At 45.8% G+C, this 19,114-nt stretch overlaps 1 protein-coding gene across 1 annotated transcript in view; it reads left to right on the forward strand.

Annotated features, from left to right (window-relative positions):
- Positions 1-18,751, forward strand: part of CHSY1 (chondroitin sulfate synthase 1) — a 75,012-nt gene extending 56,261 nt beyond the window's left edge. The window contains exon 3 of the mRNA XM_071754212.1: positions 15,094-18,751. Coding sequence (XP_071610313.1) covers positions 15,094-16,686 — 1,593 coding nt within the window. The 3' untranslated portion in view covers positions 16,687-18,751. The remainder of the gene's footprint in view (positions 1-15,093) is intronic.
- Positions 18,752-19,114: the final 363 nt, after the last annotated feature.

A 19,114-nucleotide genomic window follows, 5' to 3' on the forward strand; every position in this document is an offset into this window, starting at 1 on the left:
TCTGCTGCTTGTTTCAATGCCAGGTCTGAAACATCAGGGAAACCAGAATGTTTGCACTGTGAGCTAATCTACTCTTTAAAGATGTTAGATAATGTAATAAAATAGCTCAGTGGTGCATTGCAATTACCTTTCACATTTCGTCATGCTTCTAAAATTTTTGTCTTCTCAAACTGGGACTGTATTTTTAGTACAGTGCAATCAAAAATGTCTGGCCAAGAACCTGATATAGTACCTAGGAAAATGGAAATATTCCTTTAAATGCCTTCCAGAGCTGTGGTTTCCTCTGACTATTAAACTCCATTTGTTATGTCCTGATTACATACTTTGGTCTGGGTTATATACAGCATGGATTTGTAATTCCATATATATGGACAGTTTGCTTTCCTCCTTGTTTTGTTTTTTTTTAGCAGCAGAAAGCCCAGCCTAGACTTCTGTTTTAGCATGATGTAAGCATAATTATTTGGTGGGCAAGAGAATAAAGATTGCATTCTTTTGTTTGCCACTGAGGTTTTCAGATTATTATTATTATTTCTTTTTTTCTTCATGGTTATAACCAGAAGATTCGTGCTGTTAAAACCCTAACCATTATGTCAGGGTAAGGGTTTCTGTAGCTAGCCAGTGAAGGAAGAAATAATATAAAGCCAGCTGATTCACCAGTGGAGATGATGTGATATTTGGATTTGCCATGGTTCATCAATGCCAGGAATTGGTGCATCTCCTACCAACCTTGGTGAGTTCACACAGTTCACTCTTTCTGGCTTTTTTTGCAGCACTCAGGACACAAATTATTACCAGTAGTCCAAGCTACTCTCATAAGCTACAACCCCTCCCTGTCCTCTGCTCTTTTCAAGCCTTTAGTTTATCTCTCTTCCTGTGTGGAATTTTCTAGGCTGGCATTTATCAGACAACTTCCCATCTAACATGATATCTGTGCAGAACTGCTGGAGGGTCTCCTGTAGCTCAGCAAGCTCCAGCTGCTGCCTTGAGCAAGTCATTGGCTTTTCTTCCTGCACACTTTCTCTTGTCTGGTTGTTCTTTGATGGAACAGAAAGCAAAACCAGAGCAGAGCAGCTCAGGTCAATGTCCTTTCAAGACAGCTTCCAGTCTTAGTACTCTACTCAGGATTTTGGATGGAGTTGGATTTTATTGGGTGCTTTTTGATGCTGTGGGGTTGTTTTACTTCCCCAGTATGTTTTAGCCCTTTGAAAAATGGAGGAGCTGCCATGTCATGAGTTGGGAGGCTTCTTTCCCATTCAAAGTGGACAGGAGAGCTACACCACAGAATAAACCCCAGCCTCTCAGGAGCCCAGGAAGCTGGGCTTTTATGGCCAGGAGGACTTGCTTTAACCTACTTCTTGACTCATTGCAAGTAACACACTGCTCAGATGATGTTGTTCCTCTTCTAGAAGGTCACAAAACCTGGACACTCATCCTTGCTGCCCAGGACAGTGCTTTGGGTGACAGGGAAGGCAGCAGCACGTGGGTGCCCACCACACCGGGTGTTCAGGTTTGGGCCATGTCACTTCAGTTCCAGCTCTAAAACCTTTTTCTTAGAAATCCTTCACGTGTGAAATCCCAGAACAGGCAGTACTTTTGTTGCAAATCAGCATAAAACAACATGCAAGAGGACGTGGTCAGTAAATCACATGTGTTTGTCTCCTCACCCCTACAAGTAAGGCAACGTATCCTTTCTGAGTGGATGGATTTAGTGGAGTTTGTATGTGATTTCTTTTAATGTGCTTTCAATTAGTCATGGTGCTTTATTTCCTTGGCTTCATTAAGCTTGTGGTCTGACTGTATTGTGATAGTCACCCCTAGCATTTGCCTGAATACTACTTTTAATATCCGGATCTACATTTCTTCCAATATCCTGCAATGCATTTTTCAGTGCTTTGCAGGATAATGCTAACACTAAACAGTCTGGGATGCACCACACCCTCAAGCTACATTTTAAGGTTAGCATAATGCTTTCCATCTTTCATCTTTGCACAGTGCAGACTGCTATTATGTTTGGGGTTTTTTAGGACATGGAGTACCCAAAAGGAGCATCTTGCTGGAAAAGCATTTTAAGGTGACACTGGTGCTGCAAGCTTGCCTCTTTTGATCTGCCAGTGTGCCTTCTCCTTTCCACTCTCTTTTCCCATCCTTTGCTCCTGCTTTTTTTTATCTGTGGGAAATATCATGGCCTGTTTCCATGGAGAGCAAAATGCCCAGGAGATCAGCTCTGTCTTTTTCTGGCTTGAAGCCTTGTAGAAACAAAGGGAATACCAGGAGGGAAAAGAGAAGTTGTCTTTTGGTAGTTTGCCAGATAAAAAAGGTGGCACTCTGAATAGATTTGGCTTGATTTGACACCTGTGGCACCAGTGAATTAAAATTTCTGTGAAGGTAGAAAACCAGTGCTTTGCAAGTCAGGAGGTCAAGCTGCCCTTGTAGAGAGAGAGAATTGTTCTTGAGTGCTGTGTATGGAGTCACTTCTGGGCCAGGCGTAGATTCGCCTTCTCCAAACAGAAAAAAGCCTTTCAACATATTACCATTGCCTTAAAAATAAAAAAGAAAAATATCTCCTCAGGCATTTGACAGGAGGCCAGCCCTCAGAGGACAATTGAAGAGAGAGAAAGAGAAAGACAGGTTTCTAACATCTGGTGTGGGTGGGTGGATGGTGTTTGGCGTTCGCATCGAGGCACGGCGCGGGCAGCAGGGCACGGCCTGAGGGGAAGCGTGGTCCAGGACCTGCACCTTGCCCCGCTGCCTTCTTGGTTGGAAAAAAAAAACCCAACAGTGAAAGGCAAAAGAGCCATGAAATGAGGGGTGAGTATCCTGGGGTATAAGCGTAGCTCCTGCTGTTAGCTTTAGAGGAAAATAATGGTGTTTCGGACATGCTGTTTCAGGTTGTTGCCATAGAGTGTGTCTTTCACAGATGTCCTTGAGGAGGGTGAGAGCCTTCCTCCCACCCTGAGCTCTCAGGGTGCCCCCAGGCCCTGCCAGATGAGCTGTGTTTTAGGGTGCTGCTGTTTTAAGATGCAGATTTGGTGTCAGTGCCCACCTTGCTTTTTCTAACACACCTTTGCTGCCCTGAGAGCTGAATCAACCATGGGGAATATGTCCCTCTGCCTCCAGCTGAGCCCTTTGCAAAAACTTGTCCTCGGTTTCAAGGTTTTTAAGAGGTTTTTAAGCCTGCTGGGAGTTCACCTATTTTGCTCATGGGGTTCACATCAGAGCCCTTATTATCTCCAGCTCGAAACCGCATCAGACCGGGGAACAACCTGCAGTTCAGATGATACAAGTATATCTCAGAAGACTACTAAGGAAAATGCAGCAGAAAGTAGTCCTGTGTGTCCCTCTGAAAGCCCCATTGAAGGGCTCTGGCTCCCTCGTGGAGGTGACTTCGTGGGACAGCAGAAGAACACAGTCCCCATCCATGCACCCTGCCCTCCCTGCCTCAGAACCGCGGGGATTTATAACGCCCCAAGGAAACGCGTCCCCGTTTCAATGCAGCTTTAAACTGTCAGGCTGTAAATTGTCTTGGTTCAGGAGCTACTTCAAAGCAGCCCTGCCTTCCTGCAGCAAGGAGAAGGCTTTTTGGCAAACCCAGCGTAAGTCGTTTGCTATTCATGAGGCAAATCCCTGAAACGTCCTTGATCAGAGGACTAAAAATGGGTCAGAAGAAGACAAGGCATCACTGTCTGGTGAAGGAAGCTGCTAACTCCAACAGCCTTCTCCATCTCTTGCCTAAAGCTGCTTCTGCTTTCCCAGCAAGGGCTTCTTCTCTTTCCCTGCCTTTCTCAGCAGTGTTGAGCACCCACATGGTTTCCTGAAGCAATGGGACCCAGAAGCAAACCCACCCAGAAGTTCTCCCTGCTCCTTCCGCTGCCCCCGTTTCCCAGATGAGGAAAAAGAGTTGATGGGGTAAGGGGGAGTCACTAATGGAAGTATTATCATTCCTCCAAGCTGCCTGATTTGCAAATCTTGCAGCCTTCAAGGTGGGGAGGGAAGGGAACAAAAGCTCTGAGTGCAAGCAGGGACTTGCAGGCTGCTGGATGGGTGGGAGGACCAAGCAGCAGTCGGTGCAGGTAACACGCACAAGTTTTGGAGCCAGGTCCTCTCTCCCAAAACTTCACCTGCAGCAGCCCAGTCAGGACCAGCAGAACAAAGAGTCCTCCAGGATGGAAGCAGAGGAACAAAGAAAACCCTACAAAGGGACCAAGAAGCTCTTCATATGTGCATGGCTGACGTTCAAAAGGGAGCTTGTGTGAACAGCAAATACTTCACCAAGCTTGGGACTATTTGAGGCAGTGTCTTAATTTATTTTTTTTCCGTTACATTTCTAGTGGTGGCTGAATGCATTTACATTCAGCATAACTAGGTTTATCATCTCCACATCTCCAGCTTTAATTTCGGGCATTACAGAAAGCAGCAGTTGGAATATTCTTTTTTGGCAGAGCTAGATGATGGATGGCCCACAGCAGCGGAGCTTAAACACACCCATGCAGAGGTGAGCCCCTTGGTTTGACAGACCATGTGTAATGCAAGAGGCACTTGGGTACAGAGGGCTGCAGAGTTACACTGCTTGCTACTTTTTTCCAAACTGTGCCAGACAGCGAGCTTCCAGAAAACCTCAGCCCATATACAGTTAGCCAGCAACACTATGTGAAATCTTTAACCATATTTGAACGAGCAGGCTAACTTGGACAGGGCCAGGAGGGAAATGCCAGTCTGCCTGACAGCTCATTTTAATAATGAGAAAGTTGTTCCACTGACAGGAGGACAATAAAAGCTGTGGCTGGTTAGAAAGATGTTGCCTTCCTTCTAGCTCAGAGTGTGCATGAAACTGCAGAGGAATGGGCTGGTGCCAAAGTCGTGCATGTGCACCCGTGGTTTTTCCCTTCTTTCACCACTTCTCTTTCTGGGGTGTTGCATCTGCACCCACCCTGCGAACCCTGTCCAGATGAGGCTCTGGTTTGAGTAATTATTAATTTTAAAGACACCAACCCTTGTGCTTCAGGGAAGGAAGTAATAAAAACAGGTGACCTTTGTAGTTAGAGCTATTAATGTACGATTTGTGGGGCTTGTGATACACAGGGCGTGAAAGTCAGACTGCTCTCTGAATGGGCAGATTTCTTCTGCTGATCCCTTCACTGCTTGAGGAGTTGTGTCTTTTATAACCCAGCCACAGTTTATTGTTCAGATTTTAGATAGCAGAACTCTTTGAGGCAGAGACTTTGTCACCGTGCAGTTCCAGCAGGGCCACGGCTACGCTGGACGGCGCACGTTTGTTTTCCAGTGATGAGACAAAGGGCAGACTTTACTTTTAAACTCAGCACAGTTTTAAACTCAGCACAGAACAGTGGGAAGGCTTTAAGTCGTGCGTGGCAATGATACAGGCACAACACAACCAGTTTTGCAATTGTGGCATCTCACTGTGGAAATTCTGTCTGCAGCAGCCGCGTTACCACACGATGCTCCCTTATCCCAGGGCTCAGCTGCAAGATCCTCGTGGGCTGACTGAAACATGTGGCTTCTCCACATAAAACAAGGGTTTGTGGCTTTATTTCCTTCCCCTCCTCTGAGTAATTATTCAACAATTCTTTTGGCAAAAAAAATAATACAGGGGAAAAAAAAAAAAAGTGCACGCGTTTAAAACGCACCCTTCAGAACAATGCTGTGCAGCTTCAGTGAACCCTGGAAGCTGTCACCCTGCTCTGCTCCCCATGTGAAACAAGCTGGTGATTGAGTCCAGGCCCTTGTAGATGGTCTTCAGTTCCAGAAATGGTAATTCTCACTGAAAAAAAAACTGCTGGAAGATGAACCGATCTGAGCTTGCAAGCTGGTGGAGGAAGAGCAGTGAAGCCATCTGTCTGTGTCACAAATGTGACATCAGTGTTGGGCACTGGTTCTGCTGGAGTTTGTAAGGGACTCCGTAGCTTGTTCTTCTTTCCCCTCTGCAGGGATAAAAGGAGATGGCCTTTTAAATCCATCTTAATTCAGGGGAAGCAACCAGAGGGTCATGGATCGAGTTTGTGCTTTGCTGCTGGATGCCTTGGAGGGTTGTCTGCTGATACCAGCACTGTCAGGAAACCCAGTGCTGCTGGTTCCCCTCCCACTCAGAGCAGGCCAGGCTTCAGCAGTGACCAGGGAAGGCAGAAACCCTCCTAAGGTGAGAGGAGGGAGATTGTGGGCCTTAAAGCTGGAAAGCTTTCTGCTTTTGGAGGGCTGATACCTCATTAATTGCAGGCCCTGATGCCTTGTGCTCAGCCACAGTGGCTCTTCCTAAGCTTGCATTGCTGGAGGGGTAGCAAGGACACCTGGGATGGCAAGTGGCCTTCAAACTGGGCTGAAGTACTAACAGAGCTGGCTGACAGATGAAGAGGACTTTTCATCTGAAAGGAGTCAGCTGAATCCCCATGAGCTTCCCATCACCTGCAAGCCCAGAGCTGCTTCGTGCCCTTTTTGTGATGGAGATGTGGGTATTAAAACACTGCAAGTCCTGAATGCCTGGAAGACCCTGGAAAAAGGAGTTAGTGAGCACCATGCTGGACCACTCCTTAAAACCCCAGCCTGGGGGAGAGGTGGCTGTGCCATCCTGTTAACACAACAGCAGCTCAGCCATCACCTTGTGCTTCCTTCAAACCACACAACACTGCTGAGACACGAGCAGACCCAAGCCTTGATCCAGCAAGGATGGAGTGAGCCCACTCTTAAGAGTTGGTTCAAATGTTGGTTTGCTCTGTTTCAGACATCCCCATCAGCATGAGGTGGTGTCCAGATGCCACCTTCTAGGGGGAGGTCACCACCAGGTTGGAAGGGATGAAGGATTTAAGAGCGTGTCCTGAACAGTGTCCCTTTTCCCAGGTGCTCACCTGGCAGAAGCACAGAGCAGCAGCACCCATGGGAGGAGCAGCTGTTGTGGCAGCTGGGAGGAGGACTTGCTAGCAGAGAAATCTTAACACAGTCCCAGTTTTCTGTCAGCTTTCATTAGCTGACACTGGTGCTGCTGGCAGAGAAGTGGCTTTACCGTTGGTTGTCAGGAGAGCACAAAGCAGATTTTTAAATGCAGTTAGGAAGGATGCTCTGTCACAGGGCTGCAGGGCAGCAGTTGGCCTTGTCTTGGGCTTTTTGTGCAGTGTTCCCAGCTCCCTTCCTTCCCTCCCTTTCCTATTCCTGCCACGAGTCTTCACAAGAGATCAGAAACAGCAAGCATGGCCTGCTGCCATCAGGAGATGGCCCTCCCCATCTCAAATGGTGCTGCTGAAGCTGGGAGTGCCAGAAGTCTTGAAAATGAATCATTTGTAAAAAAAAAAAAAAAAAAAATACACCCCCACTCTTTTTCACCCAGGGAAGAGCTGCAGCAAGGAGCTATTGTGAGGCCAGATCTTTGTCTAATTAAAGTCACAGTAATCTCTTGTGTGGGCTCAGAGACATTTTGAGCTTTGTGCTGACGTGACTGTTCGGTACCATCCTTCAGCCTGGACCTCTTACCCTGACATTGTCTCCATGGATCTGCTGAGGGCTGGGGGGCCCTGAAACATCTTGGATCCAAAGAAAGCCATGCTGGTGGTGTGGGCAAGGCTGCAAGGGCTGGATCCTACAGCCAGGTCACACTGGATCCTTTCCCCAGGGTTCTTCTTGCAGAATCTGGTGTTGGCAGAGTGCTGGAGACCTTGATCTGGGGTGTGCTACAAAGTCACTGCTGATCCAGAGAGGCTGCACTGCTCCAGCTTCACTTCTGATGTTGGACTGGTGTTGAGATGAGGCGTGGATGGAGCTGAAGTTTTTCCAATTAGAGGGTTTCTTTTTCACCCCCCAGGAAGCAGCAGCTTGTGGGGGCCTTGCCAAGTGTTTTAGGACCAAAAAGGCTCCTCATCCATCATGGCTCACAACTCCTACAAAAACCACTGGCTGTGGAAAGTAGCTCCCAAATAGGAATCTTTGAATTCCACGGACAAAAGCATTTCTAAATTATTGGATTTCTGCCTCTTGAAAACACATTGGGGAACATCATGAGGCCTTCTCTTCTGTAGTCTCTGCTCAGAGGAGACCACAGCCCTCTAACTCTGTTTCTAGCATCCAAAAAATGTATCTGCCAGGGTGTCAGAAACTTTCTGCTCATCATCTGCAGGAAGCTTCCATCCAAGAGTCATGTGCTGCTCCTCTGAAATCTTCACGCTCTGAGTGAAAAAAAGCAGATACAGACTTCCAGGGCTGCAGCAGCTCTATTCTTCCACGGGCCTGTTGAAATTCATAATGAAAACCAACTTTTTCTTCTGCTGCAGAATCCTAAAAGCGTGGGGCTGACAGCAAGAAAAAGAAATCCTGCAACGTGGTGTTTGGGGGGCGAGCAGCTTGGCCTCATCCCCGGGTCTGCCTTTTAAATGAACAAATCAGCAGCGAGTCACTGTGTTCCTGGATTTGTTTGGCTCTGGGGCAGAGACAGGGCCTCTCTGCTGGAGAGGGAGAGCTGAATTATTTGCCCCACGGGTCAAAGCTTGAGCTTGAGGGAGGCAGAGCCACGGGCAGCACAGCAGCTTGCACCAGGGATTGGGATTCCGTAAATTATTTGGAAATGATGCGAGAAATAAATTGTCAGCACATTTTCTCAAGCAGCAGCAATGCTAATTAGGCATTAGCACCCAGGATGTTTTGCTGCTGCTTTCATAGCCTTAGCGTGGGACATTTGTTAATATTTAGTGGTGTTTTATTTGTTTGTGTTTCTGTTAAATCAGACCCTTTTGGAAGAAGACCCTGCAATTGCATCCAGCTCTCCTAAGGTTTGTGCAGTTAAATCAAAATGTCCTCAAATGGCACATTCTGTTTTATCTGCTTACTCCTGAGGTCCAAAACTCTTTCATCTTATATTGTGGTTTATGCTTTGAAAACATGCCTCTGTGTCTCTAGAAAAGCAGTTCCAGGCTTTCTGGAGTGAACAATGGCACCTTGTGTGTCAGACACACCCCAGGGGAAGGATGTTTCACTAAATGAGCAATTCTCTGCTTCTGAGAAGGGAGAGAATTCTCTTCTCTCCTCCTTACACAGCAGCTCTGGGTCAGCTTGTCCCCCTTACCCAAAGCTGGGGAGGCCTGAGGAAGGAATCCTCTCTTCATGATTAAGAGGAGACCAGGATCTTGTGTCCTTGTTTAGATCAGGAGAATGAAGCTCAGTTAATGCAGGACCAGAGGGAGGGAGGTTCTCTCCTGCTTCATAGCTGGAGGATCTCAGTTAGTTCAGTTCCCAAGTGCTGTGGATTGCTCCCCCATGTAGATTTTAGGAAAAAAAACCTCAAGGTCAGAGGTGAAGTGCACAGTGCCAGTTTGGAAGACCTTTACTTTTGCAGGTTTTCTTCTTTCAGTTGCCAAGCTGGGAATACTTTAAAGGCTACTTGGTTTGAGAAGCTGTAAATGAATAACTAATTTTTAAGTGCTTGTTTAAACAAGGCAAGGAGTGGGAGAAAGACAGTTGTTTAATTAAACAGCTACTTGGTATTGTTAACAAAAGATTGAACTCTCCTAATTCACAGATTCCTTGGGAATTCAGTGACCTTGAGTTTGCTGTGCTTGAAACTTGCCTTAGATACTTGGCTTCCTCTCTGGAATACTTTGGAGAGGAGAGCAGAAGGCCCTGCAAGGCTCTGGAGTGAGGCAGACACTGTTTCACTTTGCATCATCCAAGAAGAGGGAATTGTGTTGTACAAAATGAACCTCTTGCTTCAGAGTTACTGCCCTGAGTCCCAGCTGGATCTGCCTCTGCTTCTCCAGCAGTGGAAAGTTTGAGTGCTGGCTCCTGGGGATGTCCAGCTGATTTTCTTGCCTCTTCTTTAATTTAGGAAACAAAGCAAATGCAGAGCAGTGGGACGTGAGGAAATCTGTGTGAGAAGCAGTGCAGGGATCTCAGCATTTCCTTGTGCTCCAGAGCCCAGGGTTTCACTTGTCAGCTGCAGATGATCTCCCAGCCCCACGTGGTGTTTCCTGCATCCTTTCCTGGAATGGCAGATGAGGAGGTTACAGGGATGAACGAGTGGCCAAGTTCACTGGAAGTCAGTGTTTATCCATCCCTTCCCTCTTTTTGTCTCCACCATAGGAACTCCACCCAGAGCCACTGCACTCATGTCAGTGCTCAGCTGTGGGACCACACAGAAAGCACTGGGGTTCAAAAATGGGAAGGCCATTGCTCATAAGAACCTTGGAAGCACAGAGTTGTATCCAAGGAGATCACTACAGTCCAGGTCAGCAGTAAACAAAGACCCTCTGCTCCTTTTTGTTGGGTCTTCATCAGTTCAGCTCTATTGGGGAGTTAAAAAAACCCAGAAAATTTGTGATCTCTTGTGGTGAATCACTGCTGACGTGGCAAAGCTGTCTTAGTGCAGCTACAATGATTTCATCCAGTTACTTGGGATGTGGGTGCAAGGCATCTTTCATTTCACACTTTCATTTGCACTGCCATGGCTGCACCTCTGGGAGGAGGAGCAAGGAGGAGATGGGGGTGAGCAGAGATGAGGGACAAGAGAGGGGCTGTCCCAGCATCCACAGAGTCACAGAATCTGCTGAGTTGGAAGGGACCCATCAGGATCATCGAGTCACCCACCTTACTCCTGTAGTGCAACAGCTCTTCTCCAGCTTCCCAGAGGGACCTCTGTGCTCATCTCCTCCCAGGTGAGGTGCTCCATGCACTAGGTGACATCTTTTGAGCTTTTTTCATTACTTGGGCTTTGTATTTGAAGCACATCTTGGGCATTTTGAAGCCTGCCATGCAACATGTCTTGTCCACGAGTGCTTTTCATGAGACTTGTGGGGCTGCATTTTCTGGGCTGTGGTAGCACAATCTGGAGCTGTGAGAGAAAGCCCTCGGGGGCTAATCCATGGCTGCAGGCCAGTTTCTGCATAAACTGGTCTTATTTTTAAAGTCCATTTTCTCCAGTACACTTTTTTTTGGCCTGCAAAAGACTTCTTCATTTAAAACGAAGAACGTAACACTCTCTCCTTTCAGTTGGTCTTTTGGACACGAGCCAGTAGTGCCCACAACAGCTGTACCACAGTTTAAACATTCAGTCTCTAATGGTTTGGGGAACATTAGGGTTTTTAAGGCTTCAACAGGTCTAGAGTAAATAGTGGTCAATAAAGAGTAGCTCTTCTTTGTATCCCTACCCTCTCAGTGCTCTGCACTAGAATAAAGCATGCTTAGAATATAATCATTGCAAAATTAATATCCATGAAAGGTTCCTTTTTTGAAAAGAATCACAGAGAAACCTGTTTCACTTAGAGAAGAGTTTGAAGAGTTCAACTCACAAGATTCTGGTAAGAGGCCTGGGGAAGTTTGCACGTAATGTCTGTTGGACGTGGCTGGGTTGAGTGGCTGCTGTGGAGGAGGAGCAAATAAACTGCAGAGAAAAATTACAAATAAATTTCTCCGTGGTCTCCTCCTCCCCACCAGTCTCTGTTAATGATGTGCACAAGGGGTAATTACAATTTTTCATCTTCCTCGTGGCTTTAGAGTGTTGGGTGGAGTCAAAAGCCCACGTGTGCTGCGAGGTATCATTTGCCTTAGTGTTCTGGACCCTAAATGAGGGGTCTGGTGCTGAGGATAGTGCTGCCTTAATAATTTATATGGATTCCTGTTGGATGGGGCTTTGACCAAACGAGCTCACTGCTCTAGTGAGAGGTGGCCCTGCCCATACAGGGTGGTTGGAACCAGGTGATCTTTAAGGTCCTTTCCAACCCAAACTATTCTGTGTTGCTGGAGCTGTCAGGCTCTATGGAGGGAAGTGCTCATTTCTTTCAAGTTCTGTTGCTGTGGCTGAGAAAACACAATCCATATGGGGCTCCTTACCAGGAAGGAAAGCCCCTGGGCTTCCTGGTGCTTCTGCAGTGTGGGGTCAGTGTCCACCAGAACCTCAGTTAACCCCAGGAAGGGTTAAATGGCTCTCTTGGCTGCTGGCCACTTGGACTCCATGTAGGACACAAAAATAGTTGGTAATTCATTTTACTCTCTGAATTGATTAACCCCTTCTCTGTGTTTCCTACAAGTGTGGGGTGTAGCCTGGTTGTGAGGTGGGAGATTTGGGTTGCAGGATGCTGGCACATCCCACACCTTTACCCATTGCTGAAAAAGGAAACAAGGAGGATGCTGGGGTAGGAGAGGGAGAGACTTAATAGGAAGAAGAATGAAAGTGCCAGCCTGGCAAGGCTTTCCTCTGAAAAACAGGATTCTAGAGGTAATTGTTGTGATGCTTCTCATTAGTTTAACAGCAGAGTTGGCCAGGGCACAGGGTGTGCTACAGTTGTCTGGAGCAAGGTGGCTGCTTGGAGCTGTTTCAGTTGTAAATTGCTTTTGCTTTCAAGCACCAGTAAGGACTTGCTGAGATATGTTTTGTTTTCTGTCCAGTTTTCAAAGTTAGGCATTAAAGAGAGGCAAGAAGTTGTGTTTGAAGGGCAGAAGTTACCCAGCCTCACGAGGAGGTTACCCCTGCATGGCAAGCCAGAGCTTTAAAATACACTTGTTAATTTTATTTAGGAGCATTTGGGGGTTCATATCTTTATTTAGGAGCATGGGGTTCATATCTTTGTTTCCACTGGGAAGTTTCATAACCTTTTCCTGCCCATTGGTATTCTGTTAAAACTTTGTTGTGTGCTCTCAAAGCCCTTTTGCTTCTCAGAGTTTCCTCTCACAGCTAATTCAGAATGCCCTAGGTGGCACTTTTGGAATAAATGCACTCATGCTGCATGGTCTTGACTTTGTCTCCAAGATTTAAAATTAAGTCCTGTTTTCAGTTTGCCTTTAAATAATAGTTGCTTTGTGACATGATGTAAAAACTTTTATCTGATGTCACAACCCTGTTGGAAAAACCTGTGCCTGTAGCTGTAATTGTAGTGTCAGGGAGATCTCCAGGCTGTTGCCACAGGCATTCAGTACTTGTAGTTCTAGATGTGTGTGTGGTGTTTAGGGGTATCTAGAGGATAGATCAGTGCAGCCAGGAAAAATATTCCTGTGGGTCCTGCAGTGCTGGACTGGTCTTGTTCTTCCTGTGTGAGCTTTTTATTGTAATAAATTGTGCTTTCAGGACTGGGATTCGAGGTCTTCCAGAGCCCTTAACAGAAGCAGGGAAGTTCAAAGTGGACAAAAAAAAAATAAAGTGTGACTATTGGAGGAAACAATACAGGGATACAAAGGCAGAACAGTCTTTGGGTGAGGGGAAGAACATCTCAGGAAAGTGGGGGGTTCGTTCCATTTGGAGAACTTGACCAACTGAGCTCTGCCCATAGCACCCTTAAATCTTCCATGATTCCTGAAAGGATGCACATGGTGACAGGCAGCTCCTTGCCAAGAGGATCTTCTCCTTTGGCTGCATTGCTGTCTGGGGGCTCTCTAACAAGAGGGTCTCTATCAAGAGGGTCTCTAACAAGAGGGTCTCTAACAAGAGGGTCTCTAACAAGAGGGTCTCTTAACAAAAGGGTCTCTAACAAGAGGGTCTCTAACAAAAGGGTCTCTAACAAAAGTGTCTCTATCAAGAGGGTCTCTAGCAAAAGCCCCTCACAGGCAGCAGGAACCACCCAGGGGAGAGCAGGGGATGAGGTGGACTTGAGCAGGAATGGAGAAGAGCTGGAGGATTGATGATGACCCATGAAAAAAACCCTCCTCCTTTTCTCAGTCCAGCTGAAATTCCTCCCTCCTTCCTCCTCCCAAATGAATTCCATTCGCCCAGATGAAGGTCCAGGTGCTGCCTGCACCCAGTGCCAGGTGTCAGTGGTCACACATCTGGGGTGTTGAGGTGGTGGCCATCACATCCAGGTTTATCCCTTAGATTCCAGTTCTGTCCATGGTGATGGGAAAAAAGGAACCAAAGGTTGAACAGGAGAGGGGTCTGAACAGCTGGGAGAGGCATCACTCAGTCTGTTAAAGGGAGGCTTTCTGGGCCTGTGATTTTCTTTTTAATGCTCCCTTCAATTGCCTTCAGATTTGAGCCATTCTCTCTTCTGTTCCTCTTTTGGATTTTAGCTCTTGGCTGCTCTTCAGAGCCTTTTTACCCGGGCTCCATTGCCCACAGCCAGTTCTGCTGCCAGTAACATAGATTGGATCCTAGATCAGCTGAAACTATCATGTCAGCTCCTCTGCAGGTTGATGACATTTGTGTTGTGACACAGACTCTGCTTGTGATCTTTTCAAATGCCCATTGTATAGAACTTTGGCCTTGAGGTGTTTTGGGTCTTTTTATTTTATTTTGTCTTAAGGTTTTATTTCCAGCTTATTTTCCACATCACCATCCTGGTTCCCATGTGCCTTTCATTATATCAGCTGCTGCCTGACCTACTGAAAACTGTAAAGCCAGTTTGTCTGTGTTTCTTAAGTTGTGGCTTTCCATAAAACTTCTCAATCTAATCTTAGCTCCCCATCTTCTCACTTTAAATTGCAATTTCCTCTTTTAAGGATGCTTTTATTCCAGCCTACACACTTATCCTGGGCTACCTGCCTTCTGGAACTGCTGCTAGGAATCTTGAGTGCATTTTGCTTTCTCCTGAGGTTTTAAAAAGCCAAGGGAAATGCAGCTTTGGATTGCAGCACTCAAGATTTAGCATCTGGACTACAGCTTTTAGCAGGCTGGGTTCTAGTGCCTGGACAGCATTTGGGTGCCACGGAAAAGGTGTCTTTATACTTTCTCACTAAGTATATGGCATCTTATTTACTGCTCTCCATTATTATTACTCTTAAAGTCCACGGAAGGCAGAAGAATAGTGAAAGTATTGTAGTGAAAACTTCACTTTAATTTCTTTTTCCTGGTGGTGCTGTGTTGTTGTGAATTAAAAAAAAAAAAAAAAAAAGAGCTTACAATCTACTTACTGCTCAGTTGTTTGGTGATATCTCTCAAATGAGCTGTAGTAATCCCAAATCCGTGGTAGATGTTTCTTTTACCAGTTTACAATGAGTAATCCTCTTAATTTCCTTGAATAGCAGCTGCTGTCCCTCCAACCTGTGCCTCAACCCAAGAACAGCTTATTCAGAAACCTTCTGGCCCTGCAAGGAGGAATTTTCTCCCAGCGGGGGCTGCGTGGGTTGAGGTTCCCCCGCGCAGCACCGGCGCGACGCTGACTTCTCCTTTTTCTCTCCCAGATGCAGCAGCTGTTTTATGAAAACTACGAGCAGAACAAAAAGGGCTACATCCGGGACCTGAGGAACAGCAAAATCCACAGAGCCATCACGCTGCACCCCAACAAGAACCCCCCCTACCAGTACAGGCTGCACAGCTACATGTTGAGCCGCAAGATCGCGGAGCTGAGGCACCGGACCGTGCAGCTCCACAGGGAAATCGTCCTGATGAGCAAGTACAGCAACACGGAAATCCACAAGGATGATCTGCAGCTGGGGATGCCACCCTCCTTCATGAGATTCCAGCCCCGCCACCGGGAAGAAATCCTGGAGTGGGAATACCTGACGGGCAAGTATTTGTATTCGGGTGCCGACGGGCAGCCCCCTCGGAGAGGGATGGACTCGTCGCAGCGCGAAGCGTTGGACGACATCGTGATGCAGGTCATGGAAATGATCAATGCCAACGCCAAGACCCGGGGCAGGATCATAGATTTCAAGGAGATCCAGTATGGCTACAGGAGGGTAAATCCCCTCTACGGAGCAGAGTACGTCCTGGACTTGTTGCTTCTGTACAAAAAGCACAAGGGGAAGAAGATGACGGTGCCCGTCAGGAGGCACGCGTACCTCCAGCAGACCTTCAGCAAGATCCAGTTCATGGAGCACGAGGAGATGGACGCCAGAGAGCTGGCCAGCAAAATCAACCAGGATTCTGGCTCTTTGTCTTTCCTCTCCAACTCGCTGAAGATGTTCGTTCCCTTCCAGCTCAGCCGATCCAAAGCGGAGAGGAAGGAACTCAAAGACAAGAAGATCAACATCCTGATGCCTCTCTCCGGGCGTTTTGACATGTTTGCCAGGTTCATGGGGAATTTTGAGAAGACCTGCCTCATTCCAAACCAGAACGTCAAGCTGGTGGTCCTGCTTTTCAATTCCAACTCCAACCCTGACAAAGCGAAGCAGATCGAGCTGATGAGAGATTACCACTCCAAGTACCCCAAGGCTGACATGCAGGTCTTACCAGTGTCAGGGGAGTTCTCCAGGGCACTGGCTCTGGAAGTTGGATCTTCTCAGTTCCAGAACGAGTCTTTGCTTTTCTTCTGCGACGTTGACTTGGTGTTCACCACGGAATTCCTCCAGAGGTGTAGAGCCAACACAGTTTTGGGTCAACAAGTCTACTTTCCCATCATTTTTAGCCAGTACGATCCAAAGATTGTTTATAGTGGAAAGGTTCCTAGTGACAATCATTTTGCTTTCACCCAGAAAACAGGTTTCTGGAGGAACTATGGCTTTGGTATTACCTGTATTTACAAGGGTGACCTTATCCGTGCAGGTGGCTTTGATGTCTCCATCCAAGGCTGGGGCCTTGAAGACGTTGACCTGTTTAACAAAGTCATTCAAGCTGGCTTAAAAACTTTCCGAAGCCAAGAAATTGGAGTAGTCCATGTGCATCACCCTGTTTTTTGTGACCCTAATCTTGATCCAAAACAATATAAAATGTGCTTGGGGTCCAAAGCTTCAACTTATGGGTCCACACAGCAGCTGGCTGAAATATGGTTTGAAAAAAATGACCCAAATTTTGGGAAAAGCAGCAATACCAATGACTCGGTGAGGACAGCCTAATGTCCAGCTATGCTGGAAAAGACTTTTTTTTTAATTATCTAATTTATTTTTGGGAAAACGTTTTTTGATAATTCACTTTTAAAAGACCACACAGGATATATTTTAGAAATCATCGTTGTTTTCTTATAAAGCGCTCGTTTTGGCGAAGAACAAGGCCGTTGGGTTTTTGTTGTTGCTGTTGTTGTTGTGGGTTTTTTTTTTGGTTTTTGAGCAAAACTGTGATCAACATTTGCCTTCAAACAAACAAGCAGACAAATTGGTTTAGGAGTTATCAGCAGAAACCTGACTTGAATTAGAATTTCCTCCTGAACAGAAAGTTTGTTTCCTACCTTTCCCGCTGCTGTCGTCGTTGCTGGGATTCTGTCCATGGAGACCTGAGCGTGCAACCCAAGTGACAAAAGCTCTGTGTTGAAATGGTTTTTTTGGGACTGCTCCCGTGCAAAGATTCTGCTGCTTTTCTTGAGGAGAGCCCTTGGTTTGGTTTTGTTTGGTGTTTTGTTTTTTTTAATTGCATTAGAACAAACCCAGTCGGTTTGGCAGTGCAAAGGGTATTATTAATCACAGGAGGTTTCGTTGGGTTTTGGTGGTTTGGGTTTTTTTTTTTTTTGTCCCAAATGGCTGATTATTTCTGTTTAAATATACACTTCCACTCATCATGGCCGGGTGGCTTCAAGGGAGGGAAGAAAGTAAGCACAACCTCTTGGCTAAACTGCTCCGTGTCGAAATTTGTCTGGTTTTTTTTTTTTTTTAATTATTATTATTTTTTAAATTTTATTTTATGTATTCAGAATCTGTGGTGGGTTCTGTGTGTTACCCTCACCTGCTGTCCTGTGTAGAGCCCAAGAGATGTGATCAAGAAACCCTGAAGCAGAAGGAGGGAGGGGAAGTGAGGGGAAGGTGAATCTCCTGCAGCCCAGCGACAGCACACAAGGAACAATTGGAGATCCCTAACGAGAACTTCACAAAAAAATCTTCTGTACTGAGTGTTCTGCACCTGATTGCTTTGATTTTGTTCAGTCAGTGATGTGATGTTAATGGGAACAACTATTACATTTGATTACTAGTTTTGTTTGGGATTATTTTTTTTTTTCCTGTATCTGATAGACCGTTAATTTATTTAATATCCATTGGCTTAGGTTCTTGACCTTTCCTTGAATATCTGTTAGTCATTTTAATATTTTATATATATATATATGTGTGTGTAAATATATATATATATATTAGGAATGTATTGCATCTTCTCACTGATAAGGTAGTGTACATCATACTTGCAGTAAATGATCTCCAAAGATTACTTTCTAAAAATATTTTTTTCATTAATTTTTTTTTTTTTTTTTTTTTTTTTCCAAAATTTCTTTTAACATTTTTGGGAATGGCTTCAGTAAACTTAAGAGAATTTTTTTTTTCAGTGTTCTGAGAGGAACTGGGGATGGGGAGGCCAAATACAAGGAAAGCATGATCCCTGTGAGTTAACACCTAGCAAGGCAAGAGAACAGAAAAGAAACAAAGTGCCTTAAAGCCAGAAAGGAAACCCTTTACACTGAGACTTAGTGAATGGACATTGTTGTTGAAGCAGATGATCTCTTGGACCTTCCTACCTGTAAATATCTCACTCAGCAGAAACAGAAAATAAAACCCAGCCAACAATATATTTTTCTATCGACTCCTCCAGCACCGTTTCGTCTCATTGCTCCCAGCCCCACTTCTGCTCTTTGGGAAGTGGAGAGCAGGGAAGGAATGGATTAAAACTGATGCTTAGGTGGTTGCCATGTTTGAAGGGATCTTACAGAGTAATTGCTCTTCCAGTAGAAGAAACAACCATTGTTTACACGTGTATGGAACATGAACTGCAGCTCGTGTAGAGTCGATGTCTTATAATGCTCATTGGTTTTTTTTGGTGACAGCCCCAAGGATGTGGGTACTTGGATGGGTTCAGTGCATGGAAAAATCTTTTCTCTTTTCCCTTTTTTTTTTTTTTTTTTTTTTTTTCCTTTTCCTTTTAAATTTTTCTTTTCCTTAAGACTTGCTTCTAAGATGCAATAAAGATTTTTTATTTGCAACTGGAGCTCCTCAGTCGTCTGCCTCGGTCCGTGTCTTCTCACACAGCGTGAAGGTGAAGCACTTTGGGGAAGTCCAGGGGCAAAGATCTCCCTTTTTACAAAGGGTTTGGACTCTGTCTGGTGCTTTTTGGTCTGGAATAAACTTCATGCCACGTACCTTGGCTCTGGGGGGAGGGAAAACAGCAGCAGCAGCCTCAGGTCTGTATTCCCAGATCATCACTCCTGAGCTGGGGTGGCTGATTGTCTCTAGCAGAGGGGTTTTGCCTTTTTCCTTACGAAAAGATCAGAAGTGCTTCTGCTGACTGAAAACATCCATAACTCTACGTTTAAAATGCACAAGGCTGAATATTTAATATTTAGTGTATTCA

This window comes from Heliangelus exortis, chromosome 11 (genome assembly GCF_036169615.1).
Source record: "Heliangelus exortis chromosome 11, bHelExo1.hap1, whole genome shotgun sequence".
In the NCBI taxonomy this organism is placed as follows: domain Eukaryota; kingdom Metazoa; phylum Chordata; class Aves; order Apodiformes; family Trochilidae; genus Heliangelus; species Heliangelus exortis.